Source organism: Lynx canadensis, chromosome F2 (genome assembly GCF_007474595.2).
Source record: "Lynx canadensis isolate LIC74 chromosome F2, mLynCan4.pri.v2, whole genome shotgun sequence".
Lineage (NCBI taxonomy): Eukaryota > Metazoa > Chordata > Mammalia > Carnivora > Felidae > Lynx > Lynx canadensis.
This window is the reverse complement of record NC_044320.2, coordinates 48288157-48303821: the sequence shown is the minus strand read 5'-3', so window position 1 is coordinate 48303821 and position 15665 is coordinate 48288157. Positions and strand designations below refer to the sequence as shown.

At 32.7% G+C, this 15665-nt stretch overlaps 1 protein-coding gene across 1 annotated transcript in view; it reads left to right on the top strand.

Moving 5' to 3' along the window:
* CNBD1 (cyclic nucleotide binding domain containing 1) overlaps positions 1 to 9012 on the top strand; it is a 397689-nt gene extending 388677 nt beyond the window's left edge. Inside the window, exon 11 of the mRNA XM_030304387.1 lies at positions 8939 to 9012. Within this exon, the coding sequence (XP_030160247.1) occupies positions 8939 to 9012 (74 nt within the window). The remainder of the gene's footprint in view (positions 1 to 8938) is intronic.
* The last annotated feature ends 6653 nt before the right edge of the window (positions 9013 to 15665 follow it).

Genomic DNA, 15665 nt, shown 5'->3' with positions numbered 1-15665 from the left:
CCTTAATCTTGAATTTACTTTAGCAGGGAATTTGAGTGACAGGTCTTGCAAAGTTAAAGTTAATGTGTTATATTTACTTAGAAAATGTTTTGTATACTTCAAATTTGTGATTTTTAAATAAAAGGAAAATATTATAAATTTTTGGCAAATAGGAAATTACCATGCCATGCAGAGTGCCTTGCTGGCTTAACAGACAATACAAATTAATCAAATATGAAATTCACTCCAAAGATTGATGAGAACCCAGTATTTCTTAAACGTGTTTTTAGAATTAGTTCACATAAAACATCACATCAAATTTCTCTGTAAATTCTATGCCTCAATATATCTGCAGACTCCAAATCTATGTATATACCTATGTAATTATATAAACTTACATTACATTTTTTGATAACCTTTAATATTTATATTGCAAATGCTTACTTAATTGTTATAGTCTACAATAGTTTGCATCTAACTAATTCAATATTACAGCTTCTGATCATTCTAACCACACTTTCATAGTATATATTTTATGTTCTTTTGGTTATTGATATTATTTGGCAAATCTAATCACTGAAAAAATCCTGATCCCTTATAAAACAATTCATGGAAAAGACAATCAGAATGTAGACAATATTGTATTCCATCAACAAGCACATGGCAGTTATATCTAGTATGTTATATACCCACTGAAATGTGATAATTAAAATGAATTATTCCTCTGCACTTCATCTGTCTTGTATTGTGGCATAGTGTTTTTCTAAAGAATTTATGATATTGCATCTTAACTGATGGATAAATATTGACTACTTGTATCACATACGTAACTTGATAAAATCACTTCTATTTATAGAGCAATGCACAAATGATAAAAATATTGCATTTTAAAATTTGATCCTTGAACCAGGATTTTTTTTTGAACCAAGATTTTAATAACAATAATTTTAGTAAAAGAAACTATAATTGAGGACTTTTGTTCCCACTTTTGATATTATTTTCCTCTACCATGTTCTAGACTGGCATACCTGTATGGCAGGACTGACTAGAAGTTTAGCAATCTCCCTTATCTCTTCCTGAGCACAAAGGAAGGTTAAGTTCCCCAGCCTCTCTTGCAGTTAGGTTGGAACCATGCAACTGGCTGTGACTAATAGAATAAAGGGAAATTATTTTAGCCTGGCCATGAAAGATACAATCTCCCATGATCTCACTCGCTGTCTGAAAGTGAAGTGCTCCAAGATAGCAGAATCACATGATGGTGGGAACCATGGACTCTGGGATCCTTTTCTTGGATGGAACTTCCCAGAAGAATAGCTCAGCCAGGAACATCTGTATTAGACTTCGTGCAAGTGTCAAATAAACATTTGTTGAATTAAGCAACCACGATTTTGGTTTGTTTGTTATAGCAACTAGCAAGTGCTACCTTGAGTCATACAACTGGCAAAAATGCAAAATTTTCTGAGGAGTTCTTAGAAAAGTAAAAATTTCCAAATTAAGACATTAAATGAATATCCTTTTCATGATTATTCTTTTATTCTTAACATCTAGAAATCTACTGAGAAAGAGTTTCAAGACACAATTAGGAATAAGAATATATGTGTGCATAAAGAAGGTATAGGCTAACTTTTAGAATAAATTTTAAAATTATTTTTGGATAATGTCATAAAAATATCACATAGGCAAGAGATAGCAGAAACATTAACTCAGTTCTTTTAAAAAATTAATATACTTTTAAAATTCACTGATAAAATATTTTAAAAACATCTTATAAGGTACTTATATATTTCCAGAACATATCCAATGCTATAGAATATACTGTGTGGTGGCAGTTAACACAGAAAGAAGTTAAGTCGAATTTAGTACATTTTGAAGAGAAAGAAAAAAGTTAGACAAATCAAAAATCAAAATAAGCCTCATTAGACTATATCAGATCCACCAATACCTAATAGAAAATGACCCAGAAATATTTGCAGACAAGGTTATCAGTAAATCTATTGAAAGAATTTACAATGGCCATCTTTTCCAAAGGCAGACAATTCATTATAAGTAAGTCTTTATATTCAGTGTAAGTATTCTACAGTCTTTTTTCTTAGGATGTTGTATTATAGTGACTTAATTAAGGCTATTAGATTGAAATCTAGGCTTAGAAACCATTTCAAAGTCTCAAAGAAAATAATGAAATACATTATAACATGCAAGACAAAATTTTTGTCTTTTATTTTTTAAATGCCTTTTCTCATATAAAATCCCACAAAATTGGTTATAGTTACCATTTATTAGAAGTTAAATTTGATTTAAAAATTTTAAGGTCTATTCAATAGTGATACTGGATCCCTTCCTTAATACTTTCCTGATCTGCCTCTAGGAAGTGCATTCATGATTCTATGTCTATTTTAAGACCTTGGATCTATCTGGATCTCTACTAGTAAGAGATACATAGATCTCTTGGCGGAGGGATTGCACTTTCTCTGTACACATTTAATAGTTTAATTATACATGCTGGCTTCTGATGGATGTCTAGGTGGCTCAGTCAGTTAAGCATCTGACTCTTGATTTTGGCTCAGGTCATGATCTCACAGTTCATAAGATGGTGCTGACAGCACAGAGCCTGCTTGGGATTCTTTCTCTCTCTCTTTTTTTCCCCTCCACCCCTCTTGCATGTTCTCTTGCTCTCTCCAAAAAATAAGTAAATATTTAAAAAATATATACTTATATACTGGCTGCTGAGAGTCTTTTATGTTCTATTGTTGTGCTTCGCTGTTGTGCTGTATCTTTCCGATAGGTTTATTCAGTCTTAAAAACAATGCTTATGTGTTGGTATTTTATTGGAGTTGAAAAAATGGAAAGATATTAAAAATAACAGAATGTCTGAAGATAAATTAACAAATTTTCATACAAATGATCTTTATAGGGATTAGAACTAAGGTGCTTTGGGAATGTGGATTTTTACCTAGAAATTAAAAGCAAATTGTGTCAGAAAGTGCATGGGGAGAAGGCATGTACTCAGTTGGTGAATCAGAGAAGTTATATGGAGGATCAGGAATGTATAATTAGAGAAAAAGAGTTAGGACTCCATAGTTTATCTGGGCAACACAATGTCAAGAAATGGGCTTAAAGTTTATGTGGAAAAATGGGTAATGATCTTGTCAAAGTGCTTGAAAAATCAAAATGGAGCAAAGTCAATAAAATAGAGTTCGGTTGTTTGCCAAAATCTTTGGTGACTGAGATGCTGCCTACGTGCTTATACAGAGTCTGATCAGCATCCAACTCAAAAGGTGAGTTCATATAACTCTGCAGGCAGAGGAATTTCTTGTCACCTGGTCACAATGAATAATTCAAGGAGAAATGAGGAAGGTATTTTTTGCCAACTTACATATTTACAAATGAGGGTTGCGTAAAGGATGTCCAAATTCATTCATCCATGCATCCATCATCCAGTCAGTTAACAAATAATTTTGAGCACTTACATTATCCAGGGCACTCTTTCAGGTGCTAAGGGAATGACACCTGAAAAGAACCCTAATCCCATCAGTTCATATTCTAATGAGAGAAGAGATACACAGTACATAATTGAACAAACACAAAAATGAGAAAATTCTTTTAGTTAAGTTTATTAAACTCGTTTTATAGAAGAGGAAACTAGGGTATATATAACTTAAGTCACTTGCATAATTACAACAGTTTGTAAGGGGTAGACACAGAATTCGGATCCAAGATAATAACATGAAATATTAGGATGAAATATAGAAAAATGAACAAAATTTCTTTGTTTATTATGATTACTTACATAAACAAGAGTGTTCATTTAATTACTAGCTAAAAGATCAAAGTAATTTAATAATTAATGTTAATATTTTAATATTAAGATGTCAAATATCAAGAGTATAAACTCAAAATTTAATAGCTTTTTATAATAAAATATTATCTAGTTGGGACTACTAGATACTACTTGTTGATGACAAGAAAAAGTATAAAGTAAAATGAGTGATCCAATAACAGAAACCTAGGGTCTACATGAAATAACTCATAAAAATATTATTAAAGAATATAAAACAAATAAAGACATATTTGTGATTTGATGACAAAATTTAAATTATAAAATGTCATCTTTTCCACAATGTACATATAATTTAAATACAATATGTTTAGCATTTCAACATTTCCATGAGAATATCTAACTAGAAAAATAGTTTTAAATATATTATAAGCAAAAGAATGTGATGTTACTACAAGAAGATATATATTAATCAGATTCAGGAATGACCGAGAAATCAGTCCATGTAACTATAGATTTTCCTTGTAGAGAAGTGAGTGCTCTCATATATCATTGGAGGGAGTGTGAAATGCTTTTTAGAATGTTATCTGACATTATTAATGTGATTCTTTTAAAGTACAAACCTCCTGACCCAGCAATGTAATTTTAGGATTCACTCCTCCAGGAAAAAAAAACTACCAGAAAATGAGTATTTATTACATCAATTCTGTTTGTTTGTTTGTTTGTCTGTTTGTTTGTTTTTGGAGTGACCTGAAACTCGAAGTGACCTCAATGGACATCAGCTAGTAAAGTAGTGACTAAATTATAGAATAACTGGATTATAAAGCATTGTGCAACTACCGACTGGTGTGGCCAAACATCTAGTATGACCATACTCCCTGTTTCTCCTAGGACAGTCTCAGTTAAAACTGGTGTCCAAACTGAGTTTTAATAGCATAGTCTTTCTTGGTTTGGATAATGAATTAGTCTTTCTAATTACATTTCTATCTGTTTATATTAAATAATTTACAAAATATATTTCAGGATATATATATATATATATAAAGTATATATAAAGAAAAAAATAGAAATCATATGCTAATATTTATCTGAGTATACACAAAAGGATGGCATATACACACCAGGCTGTCAATTTCTGTTGACAGTATTTGGATTGAGAAGGATATTTATTTCACTTTGGAATTAGAAAAAACAACTGTATACAATATTTAAATGGCAAAAAGAAAAAAGTTGAATAGCTGACTTGGTCCCAAATTTTTATGAAGCCTTTGAAATCCTCATAATTTTTTTCATTTTGTTTTAATATTCAATTTTGTAAAAAAATAATAATAATAAGTATTCATTTCTTTAAGTAAACTCTAGGCCCAATATGGGACTTGAACTCATGACCCAAAAATCAAGAGTCACATGCTGTACCAACTGAGCCAGAGAGGTGTCCCCAAAATGTTCATTTTTTATGTGATTTTATTATGGAGATATCAGCTAATTAAAAAACTAATAATGGGGGGCGCCTGGGTGGCTCAGTTGGTTGAGTGGCCAACTTCGGCTCAGGTCATGATCTCGCGGTCCGTGAGTTCGAGACCCGCGTCGGGCTCTGTGCTGACAGCTCAGAGCCTGGAACCTGTTTCAGATTCTGTGTCTCCCTCTCTCTGACCCTCTCCCGTTCATGCTCTGTCTCTCTCTGTCTCAAAAATAAATAAATGTTTAAAAAAAATAAAAAAAAAACTAATAATGGAAGTCTTAACTCATTCCAGTTATCCCCACATGCTTCATACAGAGGTAGTTGTTTCAGCTTATCTTTTCATGAGACTTGTGATTATATACTTGGTGCCATGGCCATTTGATAGTCCTTATCAAGGGGATTGAACTGCACATTTATTTAGCACCTATCATATGCCAGACACCATGTTGGGTGCTATAAAAGTGTTTGTTACTCTCCTTTTAGAGAAAAGAACTAAGGTTACATAAAATTAAACTTCTTCATTCTACTACACTTAGGAAGTATAGATCAACATTTAAACAAAAGTCTCCCTGACTCCTGATACTTTTCTTTACCATACAGCTTCCTACGCATTTATAGTTCTGTTATTTTTCATACTATAATATCAATTTATCCTTCTTTATTCACACTGAAAATTTTATACTACAGGAATTATTTATTTTTGAATGGCAACTCCCCAGTGCAAAATTAGCCTGTGTTTAGAATTATGTCACCTTTATCAACATTGCTATATGCATGACAAAATATAAATAGCAGCAAGTTGTATTAGCTTTGTTTTAAAGAAACACAACCTAATGTTAGAAAAGATAAATGACTTGTCCAGCAGCACATTCCAAATCATGCAAAGTTAAAAATAGAATTGTGAAGAAGTTAAATGTTCTTGGCTTCCTTGTCTAGAATACTATTTATGAGATGCCAGTGATTCTTTTTAGAAAATGGTGATATAAATTTTATTGCTTGTCAGGACTGGTAATGATTATGAGACCTTAGTATTTTTGACTTGCTAAAAATAAATTCAAAGAAGACTTATTCATTTAAGACTATGTTAGTCTTCAAAATCATTTGACATGTGCTTTAAAGTAGACATACTGCTTGAATAATACAATAATATTGAATGTAAGAAGAAGGAGAAGTTTTAATTGTGTATTGTATGTATATTACATTGTCTAACAGACTCCTGCTAAATTTGGTTATTTCATCTATAGCAATTAGATACTTCTAAAATATATTGTTAATTTTTCTACAAATATTTACTGAGTGCCTGCTATGTGGCAGGCACTCTTCTACGCACTGAAGACAAAATAGTCAACAAAAAAATCTTTGTTTTTATGAAATTTACATTAAATTTGAGGGATAAATATGAAAAACATATATGTATGGTATATATTAAATTTCAGGCAGTGGTAAGTGCTCTGAAGAAAAACAAAGCAGATCAGAAGACAGAGGTAGATGGAGAAATGCTATTTTAGATAAAAAGGATCAAATACCATCTAATAGTATTATACCTGAGACCTGAAGGAAGTGAAGGATGCTCCGAGGAGGAAGGATGTAGTCAGAATGAATAGGGAGTATAAAGAATCTGAGGTGGATTGTGCACGGCATAATTAATGATAAATTCAGTATAGTTAAAATGAGTGACTAAAGGGGAAAATTGTAAGATGAAATCAGTGTAGCAGCCAAAGAAAAGTATATGCCAGACCACTAAACCATTGAAAGGACCTTATATTTTATTCTGGGTGAAGCAGAAAGGCATGGACATTTATATACAGAGGCAGTATATAATCTGATTTCAATTTTCAAAGAATCACATTGATTCTATATGCGGAATAGGTTTGAGGAGCAAAGACTGAAGTGAAAACGTCAGTTGTGTGGCAATAAAAATTTATATAAAAGATGATGATAGTATAGTCTCAAAATTAACCAATAGATTCAGTGCAATCCCTATCAGATTCCCAGGCTATTTTTTTTTTGAAGAAAAGGATATATTGATCCTAAAGTGTATATGAAAACACAAGAAATCCAGAATAGCCAAAATAATCTTGATAAAGAACAAATATGGGGGACTTATACTTCCCAGTTTCAAAACTTATAAAGCTATGTAGTAATGGCATAAAGATAGACATATGTATCAATTGAATAAGATTGAGAGTCTAGAAATAAACCTATATAACTATGGTCAATTAAATTCTGGCCAGTAGTGCCAAGGCATGGAATGGGGAAAAGAATAGTGTTTTCAGCAAATGATGCTGGGATAAATGGATATCCACACACAAAAGGATGAAGTTGGTCCCCTACTTTACACTACACATAAAATTAAATTAAAATGGGTCATAGACAATCATAGAACTAAATGTAGTAACTAAAATTATAAAACTCTTAGAAGAAAATTTGAGAGTAAGTCTTTGTGATCTTGGGTTAGGCAACCCTTGTTAGATATGATCCTAAAAACACAAGCAAGAAAAGAAAAGTTAAATTGGACTTGATAAAAAAAAAAAGACTTTTGAAATGCAAATTTTCCTGTCAAGAAAGTGATAATTCACAGAATGGGAGAAAATATTGAAAATAATTTTAAAGAGATGATGACGACTTGGACTAGAAGAGTAGCACTGAAGATGATTAGAAGTGTTTTGATTCTGAATGATTATGGGTGAGCCATAAACATTGTTGGCTTTTAACTATTTTTTACCTACAATATTATCATTTCGAATAGTTCAAGTTAATATTCTGAAGGTATACCTACAGAGTTGTTTTTTTTGATATGTATTTATTTTTGAGAGAGAGAACATGAGTGGGGGAGGAGCAGAGAGAGGGGAACAGAGGATCTGAAGCAGTGAGCCCAATATGGGGCTTGAAAGCACAAACAGTGAGATCATGACCTGAGCTGAAGTCAGACACCCAACCAATTGAGCCACCCAGGTGCTCGCCTACAGATTTTTTTTTTTTTTTGATGCCAGGGCTATGAAATGACTATAAGCTTTTAGGCAGAGGAATTGGAAAGATTAGGAATTTAGAAGATTGGGAGTAGAGAAGGACTGAGGATAAAAGCAACTTTGTTTTAGGCATACTGACTCAAAAGAGAAGATTACCAAGAGGAGATTCCAGAAAACAGAATGGTAGCAGACTGTTGTTTAGGACAAAGTGGGAGAAACAATTCCCACTGACAGAACTCAAGCATATTTCACACTGTGACTAGACAATTTTTTTACTCTCAGTAATATCCTACCTACAGAAACAGTTCTTCTGTGCTGTTAATTAGATATGAGCAAGTAGTCTCAATTCTTTCCTAAAATAACAAAGATGGGTAATTGCAAAAAGACATATGGACTAAATTGTTATTGGTCATTGTGTTTTATCCACATGAATTCAACTTTTTAGAAAGCATCTAATATGTTATCAGAACTGGGCTCTGAGGTGTTCAAAAATATGAACCATTGTTTCTTTCCCCAAAGAGATTGTGGAACTCATAGTAAAACAAGTCTGAATTGCAAAGAAAAAGTCAGTGATACCCCCCCAAAATAGGAAGTTTGACAGTAATAAGGGATCAATGCATGAGATGTAAAAGCCCAGTGAATGGTTAAATGCCAAGATGAGTGCAGAAATCAGCTATGCCATAGAACAGGAAAAGAAAACCACCTGTGCACTGTCACTGAGCAGAGCTATGAAGTAAGTGTGACTCTTTCCAGGTCTCAAAGACAGCAAATGTGGATACCTTGATGGGAGAGAGAAATACAATCAAAACTCAGGGAAGCAATTGTAAATACAAGTGAGCAGGTTCAATTGAACATTGACTATTCAGGGAACAGTGAGTAACAGTTATTATCCTTTAGATTCTCTATAGTCCAATATGTAATTAAGTTAGTTTAATAAGTGACCCGTTGAAACTGAGAAAAGGATACAGTCAACTACTCTTAGATTAAAGGTAACATGAAATGTGATTTAAGAATAATATCAAATTATCAGCTACATGTTTACTTTGTATATGTGATCAAAGGGTATGTTTTGTCATCTGTTGATTGAATATAATCATGGTCATATTGAATATTTTTCTAACGTTTATTTATTTTAAGAGAGAAGAGTGAGAGCATGAGCAGGGAAGGGGCAGGGAGAGAGAATCCCAAGCAGACTCCACACTGTCAGTGCAGACCCCAACACAGGACTTGATCTCGCAAACCCTGAGATCATGACCTGAGTCGAAACCAAGTGTTGGAGGCTTAACTGACTGAGCCACCCAAGCACACCATATTGAGTATTTTAACATATATTCTAGAGAATATTTAAAATCAGAACTTCCTTGAAGAATTACAGTTTAGTTTAGTGATATAAAATAAAGAAGATCCCTCCCAATACAAAGCACCAGTAAATGTCAAGTAATTATTCCCAGCTGTAAACACAATAGCTGTTTAGATGAAGAGGTGGTGTGGGTTGGGGAATGAAAAATGGTAAGATAGTTCAACTTACATATATTCAGACCAATCACTAAGTTTAAATTTAAGAATATGAATCCCAAAGAAAAACCATTTTGTCCTGCTATTTACTATTTCTTTTAATTTTGTTTGCAGCCATTTGCATCCTCCTTGTTGTTCCCCTTCTCTCTGTATCTCCTCTCTCACAGCTCCTTCATACATGCCAACCCCCCCCCCCCGCCACACACACACACACACACTAACTGAAGAATGGCTTACAAGAAAGGCTATAATAATTATTTCTACTCTTTTGTCTGCATATCCAAGGATATGATGGCAAAAACACCTTTTTTCATAGATGGTGTGTGTGCTTCATTTTCAGCATGCTTAACATTCAAGAACCTCTGTGTTTTATTTTTCTGGTTAGAGGGTGGCTTTCCATATATCAAAGGGAGACATAAATTCTTAGTTGTTTTTTAACAAAAAAACATTTAGTGTAGGTTTCAGATAATTAAACTCATTTTTCATTTGATTAAGCCGTCTTGATTTTTTTAATTTTTTGTCTGCTTGCTTAATAAAAAAAGAAATGCATAAAAAAGAAAACATAATTTTTTACTAGAGCTAAAGAAATAACTCTATTATTTTCATTACTGCCATGATGAAGCAGATCAATACGAGACATTGTTTATTTCCTTTTAAGCAAAGACATTAAACCACCAGAACAATTAATTGAATTAAAGCAAAATGGTATTGTTTTAATATTTGGTTCCCACTTCACTTACTAAACATAGATTAACAGTTCAATGTACTTTGTTAAATGTTTTCTCACTGAGAATATAATGATATAAAATTAAATATATGCTTTGAAGTTGACATAAATTACTATAGGCCCCTTCTAGATAAAAATTTAACATGATAATAAATAGTTATAGATTAAAGATTGTACAGATTCATAGTTGCCTGTATGCTTGCGAAATTAGCATGGATTGTTTTTTAATGAAAACAATTTTCTTACTGCAACTGTATGGCTTTTAGAACACAAGTTCTGGAGAAAAGGGAGATGAATATTTAAGAAACTTTTATTGGTTTCCTAATATGTGCCAAACGATATGAAAAATTCTGTAATACATGTTTACAAAGTTGTGAGCATAACAAAAGGAAAAATTGTTTTGCGTAACACAGGTACAAACCTTTTGTGTGTATGTCTGTGTAGTGGGGTGTGTGTGTGTGTGTGTGTGTGTGTGTGTGTGTGTTAACCCCTTGTGAATCTCATGATGGCTTTTGATCATACCCTCCAGTGTCAGGGCAGGGAGGTCATAAAGGTATGCAAACAGAGCATTTTCCATACATTTTAGGAGTTCATAGAGGGAAGATAAAGACACTCCTGTCTAACAAGGGAATCTTATGGAAGAGGAAATATTGAGATAAGTCTTGAATATAACCCTTAGGTGTATTGTCCCCCATCGGATTCCTTTCTTAGGGCCCAGAAATTATGCAATGCAATAGTCTTCTTCAGTCTTTTGTGAGTGGCTATCTATAATCTGCCATGATAATCTATGCAGCCATACCAATTAACTTTCTCCAAACACCTTATTATTAGCTTTGTAGAACTATAGAATTCTTCTTAAATCATTTAGCAAACTTCTACTCTTGGGATGTTACCCTCTTTCACTGTAATGTCCATGCTTAACTTAGAATCAGTTGCTCTTGCTCATGATACTTAGATATCTGTCTTTCATGATACTTTGTAATTTTGAATTATATAACAAAATGTATTCTTATGTTTCTTGCTAATTAAATCTTCAAGGGCAAAGATAGTATTCTGTTCCTTATAACTCCTGCTTTTTTGTAATACATTTTTTAACTAATAAAAAACTGAAACAAACAAAAAACAACGACCAAAGATTACTTTTAATGTTGTTATTGTGGGAAAATATCAGCAATGTAGTACATAAAAATAGTAAAATAAATAAATAAATAAATAGCGTACCTAGTGTAATAAAATTTCTCTTCAAATCTCAATTCCTATCCTAGAAGAATACGTAATCATTTTTCTGAATTTACTTCAAGACCTTAAACATATATTTACATGAATTTATATATATGTGCAAATTTTTAAATGTTAACATGAATTGGGTTTATTAACATAAGTTATATATAGTGTTTCAACTTGCCTTTATAACTGATATATGTAGGATATCTTACTTTTTGAGTGTATATAGGTCCAACATATTTTTTTTAGAAATTACTATACCATATACCATAGTATGGATTCATTATAATTCAGCTTAATACTATTTTAAAACTGAACATTTGAATTGTTTATCAAATTATGCTATGAGAAACGTTCTTGATATAAGCACTTTTATATTTACATTTTTATGAACGTTTATATTACCAAGGCTAGATCTAGAAATGGAATTACTTAGCCATACTGCAGGAACATTTAAATTTTATATATACTGTCAAATTTTATCCAAAAATTACTACCAAACTATACTCCACCAACAGAGTATGCAAATTCCCGTTTCTCTACACTAACATTGGGCATACATTTTTTCAGGCTCTCCTCATCAGATGGTTTAAAATGATCCTCACTATCTTTCGATTCTGTATTTTGAATCTGCCTACTCACTGAAGTTGATTTTTAATGCCCAAATCAATATTTATGGTGCTTTCTGGACCATTCACAGACATGCTCCAAGCAACCAAAAATCTAAGTGGCCAACACACACTGCCTTCTTGTTTCAGTTTTCATACCATAAATAAGTGTAATTTTTCAGACTATTTATTTAGTCCCATGATTTACTCATTTTTGTGGTTGTTGGTGATTTTCCTATTTAAAAATGCCCCCTAGTACTGAAGTACTGTCTGGGAAGTGCAAGAAGGTTGTGACATGCCTTAGGGAGAAAAAACATGTGTTAGAAAAGCTTCATTCAAGCATGGGTTACAGTGCTATAGACTATGAGTTTGATGTTAAGGAATTCATAAACAGTATTTATTAAATAAGGTATCTTTAAACAGAAACACTCATAAAACAAGGTTATGCTTTGTTCGGTTGATGAAAATGTGACTTGAGATTTCACACAAACTTACTCCTGTCATTCCTCTAGGAGTAGTGGTTCAGTTTTTGTGGCAATTTTATAGACCATAATTATTGTGAATCATAAGAATCAACAATATCATTTAATTTGCATTTCCTTAATTATTAATGTTTAGAACATCTTCTGTATATTCATTTGACATTTGCATTTCTTTTTCTGCTATTACCTACTCATATATCTTTTCTATTTTCATTAGTTTGTCCCTTTTTCATCAATTCATATGACTTTTCCTTAAATTAGTAGTACTGAAAACTCTCTTGTTACATATATTGGAAATATTTTCCCTAGTCCATCCATTGTCAGTCAGTTTTCTGATATTTTCAGCCACCCCACTTTTTTAAATATAATGACAGCTATCCTTCTCCATCCACTTTTGCTTCTTGGTTTTGTGTCTAATGTGCTATAGTTTGTTTTAACCTAGTTTTGAATTATTTAGAATTTCTTTTCATGTAATGCAAGGATCATTTCTACCCCCAAGCAATCATAAATGGCTAATTTTTCTAATATTGTGCATTTAATAGTCTAGTATTTTATCATTGGTTATTTTAAAAGTTATTTTTAATCTTTTCCAAACTCTTGATTATTCAGTTTTTTGCTTTATTATTTAAAAGGATAAACTGTTTAATTACCATTATTTTATAGTATTTTTTTACTTCAAAAGACTCTCCTGTCTGATTTTTTTTTTTATTTTATGTATATTTTTATTTTATTTATTTTTAAATAATTTATTTATTTTTAAATTTACATCCAAGTAGATTAACATTTAGTGCAACAAAGATTTCAGGAATAGATTCCTCAATTCCCCTTAACCATTTAGCCCATTCCCCCACCCATACCCCTCCAGCAACCCTCTGTTTGTTCTCCATATTTAAGAGTCTCTTATGTTTTGTCCTCCTCCCTGTTTTTATATTATTTTTGCTTCTCTTCCCTTATGTTCATCTGTTTTGTATCTTACAGTCCTCATATGAGTGAAGTCCTAAGATATTTGTCTTTCTCTGACTAACTAATTTAACTTAGCATAATACCCTCTAGTTCCATCCACATAGTTGCAAATGGCAAGATTTCATTCTTTTTGATTGCTGGGTATACTCCATTGTATATATATACCACATCCTCTTTATCCATTCATCCATTGATGGACATTTGGGCTCTCTCCATACTTTGGCTATTATTCATACTGCTGCTATAAGCATTAGGGTGCATCTCTCCCTTTGAAACAGCATACCTATATCCCTTGGATAAATACCTAGTAGTGCAATTACTGGGTCGTAGGGTAATTCTATTTTTAATTTTTGAGGAACCTCCATACTGTTTTCCAGAGTGGCTGCATCAGTGTGCATTCCCACCAGCAGTACAAAAGAGATCCTCTTTCTCTGCATCCTCGCCGACATCTGTTGTTGCCTGAGTTGTTAATGTTAGCTATTTTGGCAGGTGTTAGGTGGTATCTCATTGTGGTTTTGATTTGTATTTCCCTGATGAAGAGTGATGTTGAGCATTTTTTCATGTGTCAGTTGGCCATCTAGATGTCTTCTTTGCAGAAATGTCTATTCATGTCTTTTGTTCATTATTTCACTGGATATTTGTTTTCTGGGTGTTGAGTGATAAGTTCTTTGTAGATTTTGGATACTAACCCTTTATCTGATATGTCATTTGCAAATATTTTCTCTTATTCCGTCAGTTGCCTTTTAGTTTTGCTGATTGTTTCCTTCACTGTGCAGAGCTTTTTATTTTGATGAGGTCCCAATAGTTCATTTTTGTTTCCCTTGCCTCTGAATATGTGTTGAATAAGAAGTACTGTGGCCAAGGTTGAAGCGGCTTTTGCCTGCTTTCTCCTCTATTATTTTGATGGCTTCCTGTCTTATGTTGAGATCTTTCATCCATTTTGAGTTTGTTTTTGTGTCTGGTGTAAGAAAGTAGTCCAGGTTCATTTTTCTGCATGTCGCTGTCCAGTTTTCCCAGCACCACCTGCTGAAGAGACTGTCTTTTTTCCATTGGATATTCTTTCCTGCTTTGTCAAAGATTAATTGGCCATACGTTTGTGGGTCCATTTCTGGGTTCTCTATTCTGTTCCATTGATCTGAGTATGTATTTCTGTGCCAGTACTATACTGTCTTGAGGATTACAGCTTTGTAATACAGCTGTAATACAGCTTGAAGTCCAGGATTGTGACACCTCCAACTTTGGTTTTCTTTATCAAGATTGCTTTGACTATTTGGGGTCTTTTCTGGTTACAAATTTTAGGATTGTTTGCTCAAGTTCTGTAAAAATTGCTGTTGGTATTTTGATATGGATTGCTTTAAATCTGTATATTTCCTTGGGGGGTAAGGACATTTTAGCAATATTTGTTCTTCCTATAGAGGAGCATGGAATATTTTCCCGTTTTTTTGTGTCTTCAATTTCTTTCATAAGCTTTCGATACTTTTCAGTGTATAGATTTTTCACCTCTTTGGTTAGATTTATTCCTAGGTGTTTTATGGGTTTTGGTGCAATTGTAAATGGGATCAATTCCTTGTAAATGGGATGATTTCTCTTTCTGTTGCTTCGTTTTTGGTGTATAGGAATGCAACCGATTTCTGTGCATTGATTTTATATCCCTCCACTTTGCTGAATACATGGATCAGTTCTAGCAGTTTTTTGGTGGAATTTTTTGGGTTTTCCATATAGAGTATGATGTCATCTGCAAAGAGTGAAAGTTTGACTTCCTCCTTGCCAATTTGGATGCCTTTTATTTCTTTGTGTTCTCTAATTGTTGAGGCTAAGACTTCCAATACTATGTTGAATTACAGTGGCAAGAGTGGACATCTTGTCTTGTTCCTGACCTTAGGGGAAAAGCTCTCAGTTTTTCCCCATTGAGGATGATATTAGTATTGGGTCTTTTATATATGGCTTTTATTATCTCAAGG